General features: G+C 46.6%; 1 protein-coding gene across 1 annotated transcript in view; it reads left to right on the top strand.

Moving 5' to 3' along the window:
- Positions 1–17,612, top strand: part of NOL7 (nucleolar protein 7) — a 33,691-nt gene that overhangs the window by 9,925 nt on the left and 6,154 nt on the right. Inside the window, exon 5 of the mRNA XM_033934629.1 lies at positions 7,363–7,426. Within this exon, the coding sequence (XP_033790520.1) occupies positions 7,363–7,426 (64 nt within the window). The remainder of the gene's footprint in view (positions 1–7,362; positions 7,427–17,612) is intronic.

Raw genomic sequence — 17,612 nt, 5'->3', positions numbered from 1 at the left:
AAATCTTTTGGCTTAAAAGCTTGTGCAGTATCGGATCCTCTTCCTGATCTAGGGCTGTCACTGCACCAAACTAAAAACCAGGGGACAGTATGCTTTCACTCAGTGCACAATTAAGCTATATAATTTGTTCATTTCTAGTACTAGACTGCTCCAGGGAGGATGCATGGTGGAATAGCAGTGGAATTGCCTCTGACCCCAGGTCGTGCCAGTCCTTATCTGACTGGGCCTCCGGTTCCTGCAACTCTTTATCGGTTGCAGTGAGACCTCACTTTCTTAGAGGTAAACTCCTCTGAGAGCTGATTGGCCAACCCTTCTGGTAAGCTGCATACATCAAAGTCACAAAATCAAGGTCCAAGACCTAGCTTGGGCCCTTAGAGGACCTCTGCTGGTCTGCCACATGTCTCCTCTCAGGGTCAAGAATGTCTGTGCAAAAGAGCTTCACTGGCGATGCCGAGTTGCGTTTTAAGAGGCTCTAGCAAGGCTTTCTAGTGCAGTGTGTCTAGTGATGCTGAACACTAGGGTCTTGTATCTGAACTAGCAAGGCTTTCTATTTTTTTTTTTTTAATGATATTTTTATTGAGAATGGCAAACGGCTCATACAATCCATGTGTAAAAGGGAAAGGGGATAGTGATAAGAGTATACTACCGTCTGCCTGACAAGGATGAACAGACATGCTGAAATATTATCATAAAATAGGGAGGCTAACAAATTGGGTAACATCATAATAATTGATGACTTCAACTACCCTGATATTGACTGGGTAAGTGTAACATCAGGGACTGCTTTATGGAACAGCTGGTTCAGAAACCAACAGGAAGCAAAGGAATTCTAGGCCTAGATCTTGGTGGAGCGTGTGAATTGGTGCAGGAGGTGATGATGCTTGGGCCACTTGATAGCCATGATCATAACATGATCAGATTTGATTTAATCCCTGGGGTAAATTCACACAGGAAGTCCAATCCAATAGCATTTAACTTAAAAAAAAAAGGAGACTGATAACATGACAAGAAAGGTAAAGAAACTGAGCAGCTGCAAAGGCCAAAAATTTACATCAGGTGTGGATGTTATTCAAAAATATCATCCTGGAAGTCCAGACCAGATATATTCCATGTATCCATGCATTGAAGAAGGAAGACCAAATGGCAGCTGGCATGGTTAACAAATGAGCTAAAAGACTATCCTTCTTCAGAAAGTGGAAGAAGGATCCCAGTGAAAATAATAGAAAAAAAAACATAAGGAATGGCAAATCAAATGCAAAGTACTGATAAGGAAGGCAAAGAGAGAACTTGGAAAAGAAGATTGCGCTGGAAGCAAAAACACATTGTAAAACCTTTTTTAGGTATATTAAAAGCAGGAATCTGGGAAAAGAATTGGTTGAATCAGATGACCGAGGTGTAAAAGGAGCCCTTAAGGAAGATGAAGCCTTAACGGAAAGATTAAATTAATTATTTGCTTCGGTCTTCACCGAGGAAGATACTGGTGCCAGAAAAGGTATTCAATGCTGATGAGCCAGAGAAACTGAAAACAATCTCGGTAACACTAGAAGATGTACTAGGACAATTTGGCAAATTGAACAGTAGCAAAATCATCCAGACTTGATGGTATACATCCCAGAATACTGATAGAATTGGAAATGAACTTGCAGAGCTATTAGTGATTTGTAATTTATCTTTTAAAATCCAGTATGTTATCCAAAGACTTAAGGGTGGCCAATGTAATGCCGATTTGATCTGGGAAATTATAGACTGGTGAGTCTGATGTCTGTACCAGGCAAAATATTGTTGTATGTGTTTTACAATCACACTAGAAAGGGAATTAACCTCACTGGCTCATGCTCCCCTCCTGCCCTGTTGTTAATCAAAAATACTTATAGTTCTTAAAAAAAAAGGACTTAACTTTTAGATCCCAGGCAGGGTTTGTTGAAAATAGGCAGTGAAAGTCGTTGTTACTCAATCTTTCCTGCTGTCTCTGCTAGTCCCTTCGCCAACGTTAAGCTAGCTTTCCGTTTCGCCCTCAGGCTGCGTCAGGGCTGTGGACCAGTATAATGTTGCAGTTCTATGATTCACAAGCTCACCACGGCAGAGATCCTGAGGGCGAAACGGACAGCTAGCTTGGCAAAGGGACTAGCAGAGACAGCAGGAAAGATTGAGTAACAACGACTTTCACTGCCTATTTTCAACAAACCCTGCCTGGGATCTAAAAGTTAAGTCCTTTTTTTTAAGAACTATAAATATTTTTGATTAACAACAGGGCAGGAGGGGAGCATGAACCAGTGAAGTTAATTCCCTTTCTAGTGTGATTGTAAAATACATACAACACACGGGGATCTGAGGCTCAGCCTCTTTGATAGTAACTAAAAAGGATTTAAGCTCAGGAGCTATTCATAGTGGATTTACACCTCTGGATAACTTGGACTAAGAAAACTGAAATGGCATTTGAGAAGGGTATTTTTTGAAATTAATAGTGGGGTTCCCCAGAGGTCTTTGCTGAGACCCCTGCTTTTTAATGTATTTATCAATGATCTGGAGATGGGACTAATTAGTAAGATAATTAAATTTTTGCTGATGAAACCAAGGTGCTCAAAGGTGTTAAATCACATGAGGATTGTAAAAAATTATAAAAGGGCCTTGTGAGACTGGGCATTAAAATGGCAGAAGCCATTTAATGTGAGCAAGTGCAAATTGATGCATATGGGAAAGAGGATCCCGAACTATAGCTACGTGATGCATGGTTCCACTTTAGGAGTCGCCACCCAGAAAAAGGATCTAGGTGTTATTGTTGAGAATACATTGAAACCCCCATCTCAGTGTGCGGTGGTGGCTAAGAAAGCAAATAGAATGTTAGGCATTATCAGGAAAGGAATGGAAGACAAAGATGAAAATGTTATAATGCCCTCGTATGGCTCTATGGTACAGCCACACCTCAAATACTGTGTGCAATTCTGGTTGCCACATCTCAAAACAGATATAGTGTAATTAGGAAAGGTACACAGAAGGGCGACAAAAAAATGGTAAAAGATATGAGATGATTTTCCTATGAGGAAAAAGTAAAGTAGCTAGGACTCAGCTTAGGGGAGATATGATACAGGGCTATAAAATACTGAATGGAATGGAAGGAGTAGATGTGAATCGCTTTGTTTATTTTTTCCAAAAATACTAGGACTAGGGGGCATGCAATGCAGCTAAGTAGTAGATTTAAAACAAACCAGAGAAAATTCTTCTTCACTCAATGTGAAATTTAAACTCTGGAATTCATTGCCAAAGAATGTGATGAAAGAAGTTAGCTTAATAGGGTTAAAAAAAAAAAAGGTTTAGATCATTTCCTAAAACAAAAGTCCACAAGCCGATGGTTTGGGGAAATCTGCTTATTCCTAGGATATGCAGCATAAAGTCTGTTTTACTCCTTGGGATTTTGCCAGGTACTTGTGACCTGGGTTGATCACTGTAAGAAATAGGATACTGGTCTTGATGGACCTCTTGTCTGTCCCAGTTTGGCAATTCATATGTACTTAACAAACACACATGCAGGACAATTCTATAACTAGGTGCTTATGTCTGTGGATATATAAATGTAGGGAAATTAAACAAGGACTTAAGTGCATTTAAGTGCTGTTCTGTATGGGCATGATTTAGCAAAAAATAGGGGGAAGGGTCTTGCATGTGGAAGTATGGACAGGACATGGACACGCTTCACATTTACACATGTACCTTATAGAAGACTCTTAAGTGTTCCCTGGCTGCATTTATATGTCTTCATTTTCACCAGATCTATGGCTAATGTAACTGGGTATATACATTTTAGACACGCTAATGCCGACTTGTGCTCGTATTCTACAGTATAATAGAATCTAGGCACCCAGATTTTGCTGTAGGATAGGTGCTTCCAATGCTTCATCAGCATGCATTAAAGGAGACACCTACTTACTTGTAATGGTGGTTCTCTGTGGACAGCAAGATAAGTGATTCACATAGATACGATGGATATCTTCTCTTCAGGGATGAACTTGCGTATAATGAAAACATATTGGAATAGAAGTAGGCACTGTAATGAGGGATGGCTGACACATGCCCAGAAGGGCTCTTTTTCAAGCCTCTCTGAGCTTCTTTAGAACTATTCCATCCATGACATTGTTGGATGATGTCATTAGTACATGGCTAAATTATTCTGCTGGACACAAAAAGGAGAGTGCATTAAAAACAAAAGACAGAGCTCTGTTTTTGAAAATGTTTTTATTAAAAAATATTTAAATCATAAACGGATCACATGAATCCTGTCGTTTCGCCAACAGGCTTAATCAGTGGTAGATATTAGGTATATCAAACTGAAACAAAAACATCACGTGAAATACAGTAGTTGACATAAATACATGTATAATAATAATAAAAAAAATAAGCATAGAGCAAACATTTGTATTGACAATATAAAAGTATATATAGTACATATTTATTCAAAATGCAGCTTAATAGCAATCCCACATATAGAAAAATAATATTCAATGTCTACTCTGATAAAAACATGTAGGGTTTTGTGTGACCAATTTAAGGTGGTAAATATTTTTTTGAACACAGAGCTCTGGCGTATGGGCGTTGGGGCATTTAAAACCTTGGCCAGCACTAACAGACTTTGTAAAAGAGGAGGTTTGTGTGGTGTGCTTCTGCTGCCTCTTTCTTTCTTATTTTCTATTTTCTAAGGGGAACTTCCATTACCGGTAAGAAACTTAACTTTACATACCAGTTGCTCCCATAATCCCTAATATCAGAACAGGGGGTAAAGAGAACAACCACTTCAAAATATGCCCTAAATGGAACACCTGGGGGTCTTTGGGACGCTGCAAGGACGCACCACCCCACACACACACCACTCGCTCAGCCACAATCTAAAAAAAAGAGAGAGATGAAAAAAAGTGGAGAAAAAGCCTCAGTTAAGCTTCATTTATTATTTATTTATTTATTAAATTTTCTATACCATTCTCCCAGGAGAGCTCAGAACGATTTACATGAATTTATTCAGGTACTCAAGCATTTTCCCTGTCTGTCCCGGTGGTCTCACAGTCTAATCTAATGTACCTGGGGCAATGGGGGGATTAAGTCACAAGGAGCAGCATGGGTTTGAACCCACAACCCCAGGGTGCTGAGGCTGTAGCTTTAACCACTACGCCACACTCTCCACAATCAATGTTTTACTGGCGTTGGTGAAGTGTGTGAGAGTTTTGCATGGAGAGTCGTGTTGGATTGCTTATGATGCAGGAAGTATTACACCCCTGATGCAGCAAGAACGAAACAGATTTCCTCGTTGGGTGGGTTGACTGGCTACAAAGTCCGGACAGTAGTGCATGATTTGTGAGCATGATTGGAGACAGCTGGGACTTCACTAGCAGCTAAGTCTGTTTCTGCTCATGTTGTAATATTTGACTGTTTCACTGAAGTGCAGATTTTTTCCACACAGTAAATTTGTGAAATTCTTGGCATGCTTTTTGTGAGGTGGTTTTTTGGGGGGGGCTGCTTCTGTGCCTTATTTTTCCATCACTGTTGATTTAACACATTTGAGACATTAAAGTGGAGTTTTTTGCCATATGAAGCTTAACAGGCTTTTTCTGTCTCTCTTTTTTCAAATTGTGGCTGAGTGAGTGGTGTGGGTTCATAGTCATTCGCGTGTGGGACTTCGGCACGCCGACATTGCAGTGCAGACAAATTAGCGTAAGACCCCAGCGCGCCACCTAAAAGTTGCTTTTAAAGAGCTCCAACGCGGGGTGTAAGTGGGGAACCCCCCAGTTTACTTCATACTATTCGCGCTGGGGGGTTGGAACCCTCCATTATAGAATAAACTTAACTTTTTCCTGATTTTTTTTTTTTAGAAAAAGTTAAGTTTTCTCTATAATGTAGGGGGTTGCACCCCCCACACCTCCCCCCTAACGGCAGCGCAAAGAGTATGAAGTAACACACCCCTATCGGAGCTCTTTAAAAGTAACTTTTTAGGCGACACGCGCCTAATTGTCTGCTCTGCAATGTCGCTGCGCTTTTGTCCCGTCATCGTGGTGTGTGTGTGTGGGGTACTGCGGCCTTACAGTGTCCCAAAGATCCCTGGGTGTTCCATTTAGGGCATATTTTGAAGTGGTTGTTGATTGTTTTTGTCCTTATCCTTAGGTGGTTTTGAGTAAAGAGAACATCCCATCTTTAAGAAGAGTCATACCTACACCAACATGTACATTAATAAATGATACTTATTACAATTACCAAGTATTCAGATCCCTGAAATGTAACGTAATCTTATTTGTACTCTAACTGTAATCTATTTGTTATATCACAAGGTAACGTACAGTCAATTTAATATCCAATTTGCAAGTTCTTCTGGAATTAATCCAGCTACCTCTCCTCCCTTGTAACAAAAAAAAAACAAAAAACCCCAAACTGTTTTAACTTCACTGGAAACGTCCAGTTAGCTCTTTTGTAATCCGCCTTGAACTGCAAGGTATAGGCGGAATAGAAGGCCCTAATGTAATGTAACAATTACAGTTACAATAGCATTTATATTCTGCTACATTCCAAAAATTTTGGATTGGGGTGGATTAACAATTTCAAGCTAGTCAAATACTAGCAAAGTTACATAATATAAATGAAATAACAGCAATAATTACATTAAATAGTCTTGAAATGGATATGCTAAAGTTTGCAAAATTTCAAATAGCAAGAAACCCTTCTTAGTTCCTCTGGGAAAGAATGACAGCATAGACAAAACTTGCTGAGTAAATAGATTTAAATTTTACACCCTTAAATGATGGATATTGTAAAACATAAGAATCTTTCGATCTAAGAGAGTGATTAGTGAGCTTAGATCAAGATTATAATCATATATTCTGGAGAGTAACAGCTTGTGAACCAAAGTGCACAATTTGAATTAATGGCTACTGTTAAGATGTGGTATTTTACTCTTAACCCTTGCTAATATAACTAGATCTCGTTACATAAAATGGGACCTGTGCTAAAATAATACATGTTTAACAGTAGCCACATGTCTTGGACTCTTAAAACATTTGATCTCTTTTTTTCCAATAAAGAGTTCTATATGTCCCATCTTCTACATTGTCAGCTGGTTTACGATGTGTTTTGTCTTTCCTGCTCTGACAACAGTACTCTGCTAAGGAGCAGAGGCAGCCTGTCAAGAGGCCTCAAGGTAGGAAGAGGGCTGCCGAGTTCGGAATCATTATGCTGTTACTTTTGGTTATTATACAGAATGGGTGATTAATGGTTGCTATGACCTTTTTAAGATAATAAAGGAGGGCTGCTAATAGCAGATGCTCTTTGTCGTCCCACTTATGTGTCTGCATATGATGTACATTAAACTGTACCCTTACTTCCTCCTAGGTGATGACATGGAGAATGCGGCCACGAGCTCTGAAGATAGTGAAGCAGAGGCTGTGAATGCTAGGTACAGAGATCATAGTTCAAGGGCACTTTAACCTGCTCTGGAAAACTCTGACAGTGATTAAATGCTACCATGACATTAAATTACCTTTTCAATAGAACAAAGCAGATCACAGGTTCATACAAACGTAAATATTTATTACATACAAGGGGCCGCTAAAAAGTTCTCAGCCCAACCAAGAAGAGAATGATGTGGAGCCATGAAACTTACAAGTTATTCCACACTTTTCTTGACACTTTACATTTCAGTGATATGAAATGAAACGAAAAGTATGAAGAAGAGTGCAGAATAACTTGTAAGTTTCTTTGCTCTACATCAGGGCTGCCCAAGTCCTGTCCTCAAGATCTACTGGCAGGTTAGGTTTTCAGGATATCCACAATGAATATGCATGACAGATTTGCCTGCACTGCCTTCTTGGTATGCAAATCTCTCTCATGCATGTTCATTGTGGATATCCTGAAAACCTGGCCTGCCAGAAGATCTCGAAGACCGGACTTGGGCAGCCCTGCTCTACATCATTCTCTGGCTGGGCTGAGAACTTTTCAACGGCCCCTCATGAAACTATAAAAGAAAAGAGTCTCAATATGGCCATGTTGCACCAAACCAAGGGCTAAATTGGGGAAAACTATTTGTAGACAGACATTTAAACTAATATGAATAGGACATAGATGAAAACTTAGTGTAAATGAAGATTGTTTGAACTTGTAAAGGGAATGAAAGACGTGTACTGCTTTTTCTATGTGGTTTACTAACTACGACTAAGCATTTCTAAAGTGCTACAGGCCGTACGAAGCACTATACAGTACATATAAGCAGGGGGTCCCTTCTTGAAGAGCTTATCTAAGCAAAAACTGACAGACAACAGGGGTGGGAGAGATTAGGAGTTGAAGTCAGCATCAAAGAAGTGGGTTGTGAACCTGAATTTGAACATAGATAGCGATGGAGCTTGACGTATTGATTCAGGCAACCTATTCCAGGCATATGGTACAACAAGGTAGAAGGGGTGCAGTCTGAAGTAGAGACTCGCACAATGAGCGGAGTTCACTTGGGGTGGGGGGGGGAAAATAGAGGGAGATAAGTGAGGAAAGATATTGGGGGCTATGGAGTGGAGGCATTTGTAGGCCAGCAAGAGGAGTTTAAACTGTATTTGGAAATGGATGGGGAGCCAGTGAAGTGATTTTTAGGAGAGTTGTGATGCGTGCATAGCGACTTTAGTGGAGAATGAGTTGTGCAGCAGAGTTTTCAATGGATTGGAGAGGAGAGGTGGTTTAGCGGGAGGCCTGTTAGGAGCAAGTTGCAGTAGTCAAGGCAGAATGTGAACAAAGTGGGTGAGGGGTTTGGTGGTTTGGGCTGAGAGGAAAGTTCAGATTTTGGCAAAGTTAATGGAGGAAGAAATGACAGATTTTGGTGGTTTGTTGGATCTGATCAGAGAAGGTGAGAGGAGTCAAAGATGACTGAGGTTGCGAGCTGACATGACAGGGAGGACAAGAGATTTATCGACAGAGGTAGAGAGTGGGGGAAGAGGGGGAAGTTCACCAAGTTTTGGACATGTTTAATTTTAGATGGCGGTGAGTCATCCAGAAAGCAATGTCAGACAGGCAGGCTAAGACCTGAGCTTGGATGCCTGCAGAGATTTTGGGTATGGAGAGATCTGGGGGGAGTTGGCATAGGGTTGATACTGGAAACCATGGGAGGAGAGTAACTCATCGATGGAGGGAATATAGATCAAGAAGAGGTCCTAGGACAGAGCCTTGAGGGACTCCGATTAATAGTGGGATAGCTGTGGAGAAGGACCCACCAATGGAGTTATGAAGGTTACCAAATGATGGTCAGAACGGGGAAGGATCGCGATGCTGAAGCTGGTTATCAAGCAGTTGGAGGAAAAGGCAAGGTCAAGAGAGTGGCCATTTTGGGGCGTGGGAGCAGTGGAGCATAGTTTGAAGATTGAATGAGGATGTGAGTGCGAGAAATCTAGAGGTGTAAGAGTTGGAGGGGTCATCGACATGGATGTTGAAATTGCTGAGGATGAGGGAGGGAAATGAGGGTTCAAGGAAGGAGGAAAGTCAGGAGTCATTCGGTAAGGAAGGAGAAAAGGGACTTGTCGGGGTCAGTAAATTACTGCTATTAGAGAGGTAGGAGAGCGAATAGGCAGATGGTGTGGACTTTGAAGGAGGGCAAGCAGTGAGACGGGGGTGTTAGGAGTGGTTGAAATCAGTAGGAGGGTGAGAGTAACAGTCCAATACCAACTCTGTGACCAGCAGAGTGAGGTGTGTGGAAGAAGAGGTAGCATCCGTGATGCTGCTGAAACAGTCTCGGAGCAAGTAGGTGGAAGGATTGGGAGATGAAGAGGTCATGGGTGTAGGCAAGTTTGTTCCTGTCCTCCCTCCTCCTCCCTGCCTTTTTCCTGTGCCCTATAGAATGCCCACTCTGTCTCCTACAGACATAAAATGAGTGTGGGGTGTGTGAATGGGGTGTGAGTGGGTTAGGAGGGTGAGGATTAATATCAGTAGCTGAGGAGGGGGGGAAGGAGGGGAGCAGAGATATGATTGGAGGTAGGGAGCTGTGGCCTGAAAGAGTAGATCGGGAGGTGGTTAGGAGGACTGGGATTGGAGTTGATATCCCCAGTAGAGAGGAGGAGCAGGAGTAAAAGAGTACAGACGAGGGTAGGGGGAGTACTCAGATGGGATGGGGATGATGGACGAGAGGAAGGAAGTGTTGGATCTTTATGGATGAGCTGAGGAATTCAGGAGGTTGGTAATGGGGTCTTGAGGAATGTAGTGGTGTGGGTTAGGGAAGGAGGTTGGGGAGGGTTAGTATTGGGGTCATGGGGGTAGGAGGAAGGGAGGGACAGTGAAACAGGTTGTAGCTTCTTTGCAGTCTTAATAGCTTGGGACAGTTATAGCAGATAATTTAACATAGTGCATTGAGTAAATGCAATAGCATAATACAAAGGATGATATACTTGGTTGAATGAGTGGGCTCAATGAGATCAGTTATGGTAGTTATTGAGCATCCACAGCTCACATAATGGAGAAGATGTGGAGAAGGACCAGACAAGATTCAGATGGTGAGGGACAGAAAAGACACTATCTTCTATATCTGAATGTGCACGGCTGTGATCGTTTTCGTGCTTGAAGGCCGTATACTTGAGATGGTTCTTGTTCTTAGTGGTCATGGAAGGACTACACAGAGGACCACAAAAAGGGTCCTTTGGCAGGGGCCCTTCAAGGTGTGCTGTGCCTCTGACGTCGGGTGGGCCGAGTCTGCAGGTGGGGCAGTTCTGATTGTGGGATGCAGGCTGAAATGTTCCGGAGGGATTGCTGATCCACTCTGCCTCCTTACTCTGGACCTAGGTGTGCTGTGCATGTCATATCGGGATTTGCACAATCAAAGCAGTTTACATATTTTAGACAGGTACTTATGTTCTGCCTGGGGCAATGACGTGTTAAGTGACTTGCCCAAAGTCACAAGCAGCTGCAAAATCTCCAGAGGAGATAAATGGATGTAAAAAAATGAGAACATAAACCTAAATGAAATCACATACCAAGAAAGATAAATGGTTCTTAAAAAATATGAGATGTCAGAAGGGACACCAAACAGGGTAAGGATCTGCACTAATTGCATATTCTTTAGCACTCTCCAGACCAGTAGAGGTTAACTTTACGAATGGGTATATATCTAATCATGACCAGCAGGTGGAGACTGAAAACAAAACTTTGGGACAGTATATACTATCCTCCCTTCTCTATTTCCCTCAGTCTTCTTTCAGTCTCCAGCAGGTGTTGAGTGATCTGTACCCATCTCTCTTGGTAGGGCTGTTGGAATTTGTTTAGGGGTTTATTGTCCCTGTTTTTGGCCGGACGGAGCTTGGTCGGGCCCTGTTTGGGGGTTCGTCCGACCTCGGGGGTGTCAAACCCGGCGGGTCACGAGCGGGGTCCCTCCCCCCACTTCCTCCACCTCCCCACATTTTTTTAGAGGAGCCTCAGCAGTAAGCCTTGCCCCCTAAATCAAGCAAGGCATATTGCTTCGAGAGCCTGTGGAGTCTGTTCTGTAAAAAAAAAAAAAAAAAAAAAAAAAATCCTGAGGTAGTGCTGGTCTGGAGGGTTGTTTCCCTTTAAGAAAACTGTATTTTACTGTATTTTTTCATGTAACCAGCACTTTTTTATAGCTAGGTCGCGTATGGAGCAATTGTGCCCTTCTCCGGGGGAGTAGGCCACAATTTTAGTCCAGCCGCGAGGCACTCGCGGCCGGCCTGAACTCGGCGGTTTGGGTCGGTGAGGTGGTGGAGCTCCGTCGGCAGCGGCTGCAGGCGCCCAGAGCTCCCCGCCGATGGTGCCTCGCGAGTCGGCTTGGAGCAGTGGGGAAGCCCGGTCTTCCACAACCGCCCACGGAGGGATTCCCCGAAGGATTCCCTCTCAGCTGATTTTTTGACAGCTGATGCCGACTTGCCTGTTTTAGCGGCTGAGACTGTTCAGTCTTCTCAGCCGCTACAGGCCATGGAGGGAGCATTTTTGGCGGGAACTTCGCCATTTTCTTTGTCTGGCCCCTCCATTTTGTCTGCAACCTCAGGTGACCTTCCCCCTGTATGGCGAACACAGGGGCAGGTTTCAGCATGGACCCCTGCTGGGGCAGGGAGTCCCTGGGGACCCCCAGGGGTTTTTTTGCCCCCAATTTATTTTCTTTCTTTGTGCGGACTTTTGGGGGTCCCACGTGCGCCTGGGGGGTTTCGGGGGGGGTTTCCCTCCGCGCCCCCTATGGCTTTGCCTCCCTCTTTTCGTTTGGCGTCCCCTCTTCCTCCTCCCTCATCCAAGCGCCCGCGGGGGGGCTTGGATTGCGAATTGGTGGGCGGAGGAGCGTGTTGGCCTGGTTGAGGACCTGGCTGCTTTGGCGGGCTTCCAGGATCCTCTAGAGGGGAAGCCTGTTGGCAGCGGGGCGGCGGGTTTCCCGTCTTCCAGAGCAGATGCGTCCGTGGTGCGCTTTTTATTCAGAGGGATGAGCTTTTAGACCTGTGTAGCAGGTCTCCTTGGTGCGGCATTTTTGCAGTGTCGCCGCCGGAGACCCCGCGTATGGGGGCCCCTCTGCTTCAGGGGGTCTGTCCTGTTTCCCGCTTTTTTCCTGTGCGTCAGGATTTGCGGGATTTTGTGTTGGCGCAGTGGCCTATGGGCGCAGTTTCGTTTGGTGTGCGCCTTGGCTCTTGGGTATCCCGTCCCGGAGGGAGGTGGGGCTACCTTAATTTCGCCAATGGGGAACGCGGTGGTCTCGGCACTTCCTAAGCGGCATACCGTGCCTGTTATGGACGGTTCTGCTCTTAGGGTCTCGGAGGAGCGTGCGTTAGAGACACTTCTTAAGTATGATTTTGATGTTTCTGCCTTTGGGGTCCAGGCGGCTATTTGTGGGGAGCTAGTCGCTCGCGCCGTGTTTCGGTGGGCTGAGCGTGTCCTGGATCGAGAGTCTGATGACTGGTCTCTAGTGGATCAGGAGGTAGCGAAGATTGCGATGGCTGCCTCGTTCCTCTCAGCTGCTCTTTATGACTTGGTGCGGATTTCGGCTAAGTCTATGGCGTGGCCGCGCGGCGTGTTTTGTGGCTGCGCGCTTGGGCGGCGGATTCTGCGTCCAAAGCTAAGTTTACTAAAGTTCCCTTTAGGGGGTCTTTTTGTTTGGAGAGGAATTAGATGAGTTGATTCAGACTCTGACGGACTCGAAGGTGCCCCGTCTGCCTGAGGACCGTGCCCGCCCTGCGTCTGGGTGTGGGGCTGCCCGGGGGCGTTTGCGGGAATTTCGCAAGTAACGCCCGGGGCGTGGGGCTGCTTCTTTCCCGGCTCAGGGTTTTTCCCGGGGTCGGTTCTTCCAGCGCATGCAGCCCTTTCGGGGGGCCCGTCGGGGGGCAGGGAATCCCTCCGCCGGTTCCCCCGCTTCCCGTCCTGCGCAATGACTCCTTGCCGGCGCCCCCTTTGGTTCCGGTGGGGGCCCGGCTGCGCAATTTTTTTCCCCAAATGGGCCGAGATCGCGTCCGATCAGTGGGTCCTTGAGGTGGTGCGGGACGGTTACGCTCTGGAGTTTACCCGCTCTCTGCCGGACCTTTTCCTCGCTTCTCCATGTCAGACTCCATGGAAGACGCAGGTTTTTCGTCAGACCCTTCAGCGTTTGCTAGATCTCGAGGCAGTGGTGCCGGTGCCCCCTACGGAGTGGGGCACCGGCAGGTACTCCATTTATTTTGTGGTGGCCATAAAGGAGGGGACCTTTCGGCCCATCCTGGATTTGAAAGGGGTCAACAGAGCTCTCAAGATTCCGTCTTTCCGCATGGAAACGCTGCGGTCGGTCTTTCTGGCGGTTCAGCCGGGGGAGTTTCTTACGTCTCTCGATCTGACGGAGGCCTACTTGCAGGTTCCAATTCGGGCCTCTCATCAGCGCTTCCTTCGCTTTGCGATCTTGGGGCGGCACTTTCAGTTCTGTGCGCTTCCCTTTGGTCTGGCCACGGCTCCTCGGACGCTCACCACGGTAATGGTGGTCGTCGCGGCAGCCTTGCGGTCGGTGGGCATCCTGGTTCACCCCTACCTGGACGACTGGTTGATTCGGGCAAAGTCGTTGCAGGAGAGCTCCCGGGTTACGGCTCGGGTGGTGGTGTTTCTCCGGTCGCTGGGCTGGGTGGTCAACCTTTCCAAGAGTCGGTTGGTCCCGGCTCAGCGTCTGGAGTGCCTTGGGGTTATGTTCGACACCTCCTTGGGGAAGGTCTTCCTTCCAGAGGCCCGGGTGAGCAAATTGCAATCTCAGATTCGCCTGCTTTTGGCGTCCCGGGGTTCTCGGGCGCGAGATTTCCTCCAAGTCCTGGGGTCAATGGCGGCGTCCCTGGACGTGGTGAGGTGGGCGCGGGCCCACATGCGTCCTCTTCAGTATGCTCTGCTCCGGAGGTGGTCTCCCCGGAGGCAAGATTTGGATGTTCCGGTTCCCCTGCGAGGCTTGGCGCGCTGCAGTCTGCGCTGGTGGCTCCGGACCCCTCACCTGGTTCAGGGGGTGGGTCTGGATCTCCCGCAGTGGACGGTGCTCCTTACGGATGCGAGTCTCCTCGGTTGGGGGGCTCAGTTTATGGGCCACTCAGCTCGGGGCACCTGGTCCGCGGAGGAGGCCTCCTGGTCGATCAACGTGTTGGAGACCAGAGCGGTCAGGCTGGCGCTGTAGCTTTCCACTCCCTTTTGCTGGGCAAGTTGGTCAGAGTCCTGTCGGACATTGCCACGGCGGTGGCTTATGTCAATCGTCAGGGGGGCACCAAGAGCACTCCTGGGGCGCAGGAGGCGGCTCGGCTCATGGGTTGGGCGGAGTCCCATCTTCTGGACCTCTCGGCTTCTCATATAGCCGGGGTAGAAAATGTTCAGGCAGACTTCCTCGGTCGTCACTTCCTGGATCCAGGAGAGTGGTTTCTCGGCGCCGGAGCGTTTCGGTTGATAGTGCAAGCTTGGGGGCAGCCCCTGATGGACCTGATGGCCACGAGTGGCAACGCCAAAGTGCCCCGCTTCTTCAGTCGTCGCAGGGACGGGCTGGCCGAGGGTCTGGATGCTCTGGTCCAGCCTTGGCCAACGGAGGGGCTGTTGTATGTGTTCCCTCCTTGGCCGCTGGTGGGCAGAGTGCTTCTTCGCATTGTTCACCATCCGGGTTTGGTGGTGCTGGTGGCTCCGGATTGGCCTCGACGTCCGTGGTATGCGGATCTGGGGAGGCACCTGGTGGCGGTTCCTCTTCCTCTGCCTCTCTCGGACGACCTTCTGATGCAGGGTCCCATTCCCATGTTCGACCCGTCTCCCTTCTGTCTTACGGCATGGCTCTTGAAAGGGGTCGCCTTAGCAAGAAGGGATATTCAGACAAGGTGATCTCTACACTTTTGGGGTCCCGGAGGCTTTCTACCTCTCGGGCTTATGTGCGGGTTTGGTGTCTCTTTGAGGAATGGTGTCGGGCGCGGGGAGTGACCTCTTTTCGCGCTTCTCTGCCTAACATTCTAGAGTTCTTGCAGGATGGCCTGGATAGAGGCCTGGCTTGGTCTTCTCTCCGGGTTCATCTTGCGGCCCTGTCGGCCTTTCGAGGGTTGGTGTCAGGTCAGCGTTTATCGGCTCTTCCTGATGTGATTCGGTTTCTGCGGGCGGCCAAGTTGCTTAGGCCTCCCCTACGGCCCTCGGTTCCCTCTTGGGATCTTAATCGGGTTCTCTCTGTTTAGGTGCGCCCGCCTTTCGAGCCCTTGGACGACTGTTCTTTGAAGGACCTTACTTTGAAGGCGGTCTTTTTGGTGGCCATTACTTCTGCTAGGCGTGTTTCTGAGCTGCAGGCTTTCTCTTGTAGGGCTTCCTTCTTGGAGTTTTCTAGGGAGCGGGTCGTCTTGCGGCCTGTTCCTTCCTTTCTGCCGAAGGTTGTTTCTCCTTTTCATGTCAATCAATCGGTGATTCTCCCGGTCTTGGGTGGTCGGGAGGGCTCTTCTGAGCAACGACAGCTGCGCAAGTTGGATGTCGGTCGGGTCCTTCGCTCTTATGTGCAGCGGACCCAGGAATTCCGGAAGTCCGATCATCTCTTTGTCCTCCTGGCTGGTCCTCGTCGGGAAGCTGGCGCTTCTAAGGCTACTATTGCGCGCTGGATCAAGGAGACGATTGCTTCCGCTTATCTTCTGAAACAGCAGCCTGTTCCAGAGTTTCTCAAGGCTCATTCCACTCGGGGTCAGGCGGCTTCTTGGGCTGAGTCGTCGCTCGTGCCTCCGGTGGATATTTGTAAGGCTGCGGTTTGGTCCTCCTTGCATTCATTTGTTAGACATTATCGGGTAGATGTTCAGGCGCGTCGGGACGCGGTGTTCGGTGAGCGTGTTCTGGTATCGGCCCTTCGGGGGTCCCGCCCGTGAGAGGGACTGCTTTGGTACGTCCCATTCGTAAAGTTAACCTCTACTGGTCTGGAGAGTGCTAAAGAAGGAGAAATTAGGTTCTTACCTGCTAATTTACTTTCTTTTAGCTTCTCCAGACCAGTAGAGGTCCCCACCCTGTCTGTTGTTGTTGTTGTTGGGGCTGTTTTCGCGGGCAGTTTTTGTTTTTTGCTGCGGGTTCTAGTATTTTTCTAGGGCCGGGGAGAATTAAAGAACAGCGGCTGTGGCTCGGCTGGCTTAGCTGGCGAGCTGTGGGGACATTTTCCTTCGGGTATTTCTCCTCTGCATTTTCCAACAGCATTTGGGTATGTTATTTGTTACTCCTGTTCGGAGTATTGTTTTCTTCCTGTTTTCCAGTTCTTGGTTCTGCTTGGCTATTCGGCAGACTGAGGGAAATAGAGAAGGGAGGATAGTATATACTGTCCCAAAGTTTTGTTTTCAGTCTCCACCTGCTGGTCATGATTAGATATATACCCATTCGTAAAGTTAACCTCTACTGGTCTGGAGAAGCTAAAAGAAAGTAAATTAGCAGGTAAGAACCTAATTTCTCCTTTTCTCTTTTCTTTAAAAGTTCTGAAATACATTGAAAGAACCTGTTTGTTTTTTGGTTTATTAAAGTACTGTTGCCTTTGAATGTTTGTAAAATGTTTACAAATAGCAGTGTGCAAAACCCTTTTACTAGAAGCAAATGTAATTTATGGAAGGATGGGTAGCATACTGATGCATTTGGAGGCTATAATGCAAATTAGTTCTTCTGGCCCTCTGTCATGTCCTCCTACTGCTAAAGAAAACAGCACATGAGTGTAAGGAAGAGGAAAGCAGAGCTCAGAGAGAACCAGAACACTTAAGTTTACCAAAGTTCCCTTCAAAGAAGGCACCTGATTGATAATGAGCTAATGAGAATCAGCATGTGCCAGTGAAAGACTCTGGATGAATTGCTTCACTTGGGCATGAGGCTGTGTTGACACCCCTGAGTGTTTTCATCTCTGTGATAGGTCTTGGAGGTGGGGGTAGATATCCAATCACTGTAGCTGGTTTTCAGTTTTTTTCCCTTGCTTGATTCAGTGATGATACAGGCATCCCCCTTTAGCCTTCAAGAAGCTGTGTTTTAGTATGGGGCAGGGCTTCCCAACCCAGTCTTCAGGGCACACCCAACCAGTCAGGTATATAGGATTTTTTCTATGAATAAGCATAAGCATGATTTGCATACAACATACTCATTATGGATATCTTGAAATCTTGACCGGCTAGGTGTGCCTGAAAACTGGGTTGAGAACTTCTGGTGTAGCGTGAGTAATTTAA

The sequence above is a fragment of the Geotrypetes seraphini genome, chromosome 2 (genome assembly GCF_902459505.1).
Source record: "Geotrypetes seraphini chromosome 2, aGeoSer1.1, whole genome shotgun sequence".
In the NCBI taxonomy this organism is placed as follows: Eukaryota; Metazoa; Chordata; class Amphibia; order Gymnophiona; family Dermophiidae; genus Geotrypetes; species Geotrypetes seraphini.
Note: the sequence above shows the minus strand (reverse complement) of the source record. Positions and strands in the feature narration are given on the sequence as shown.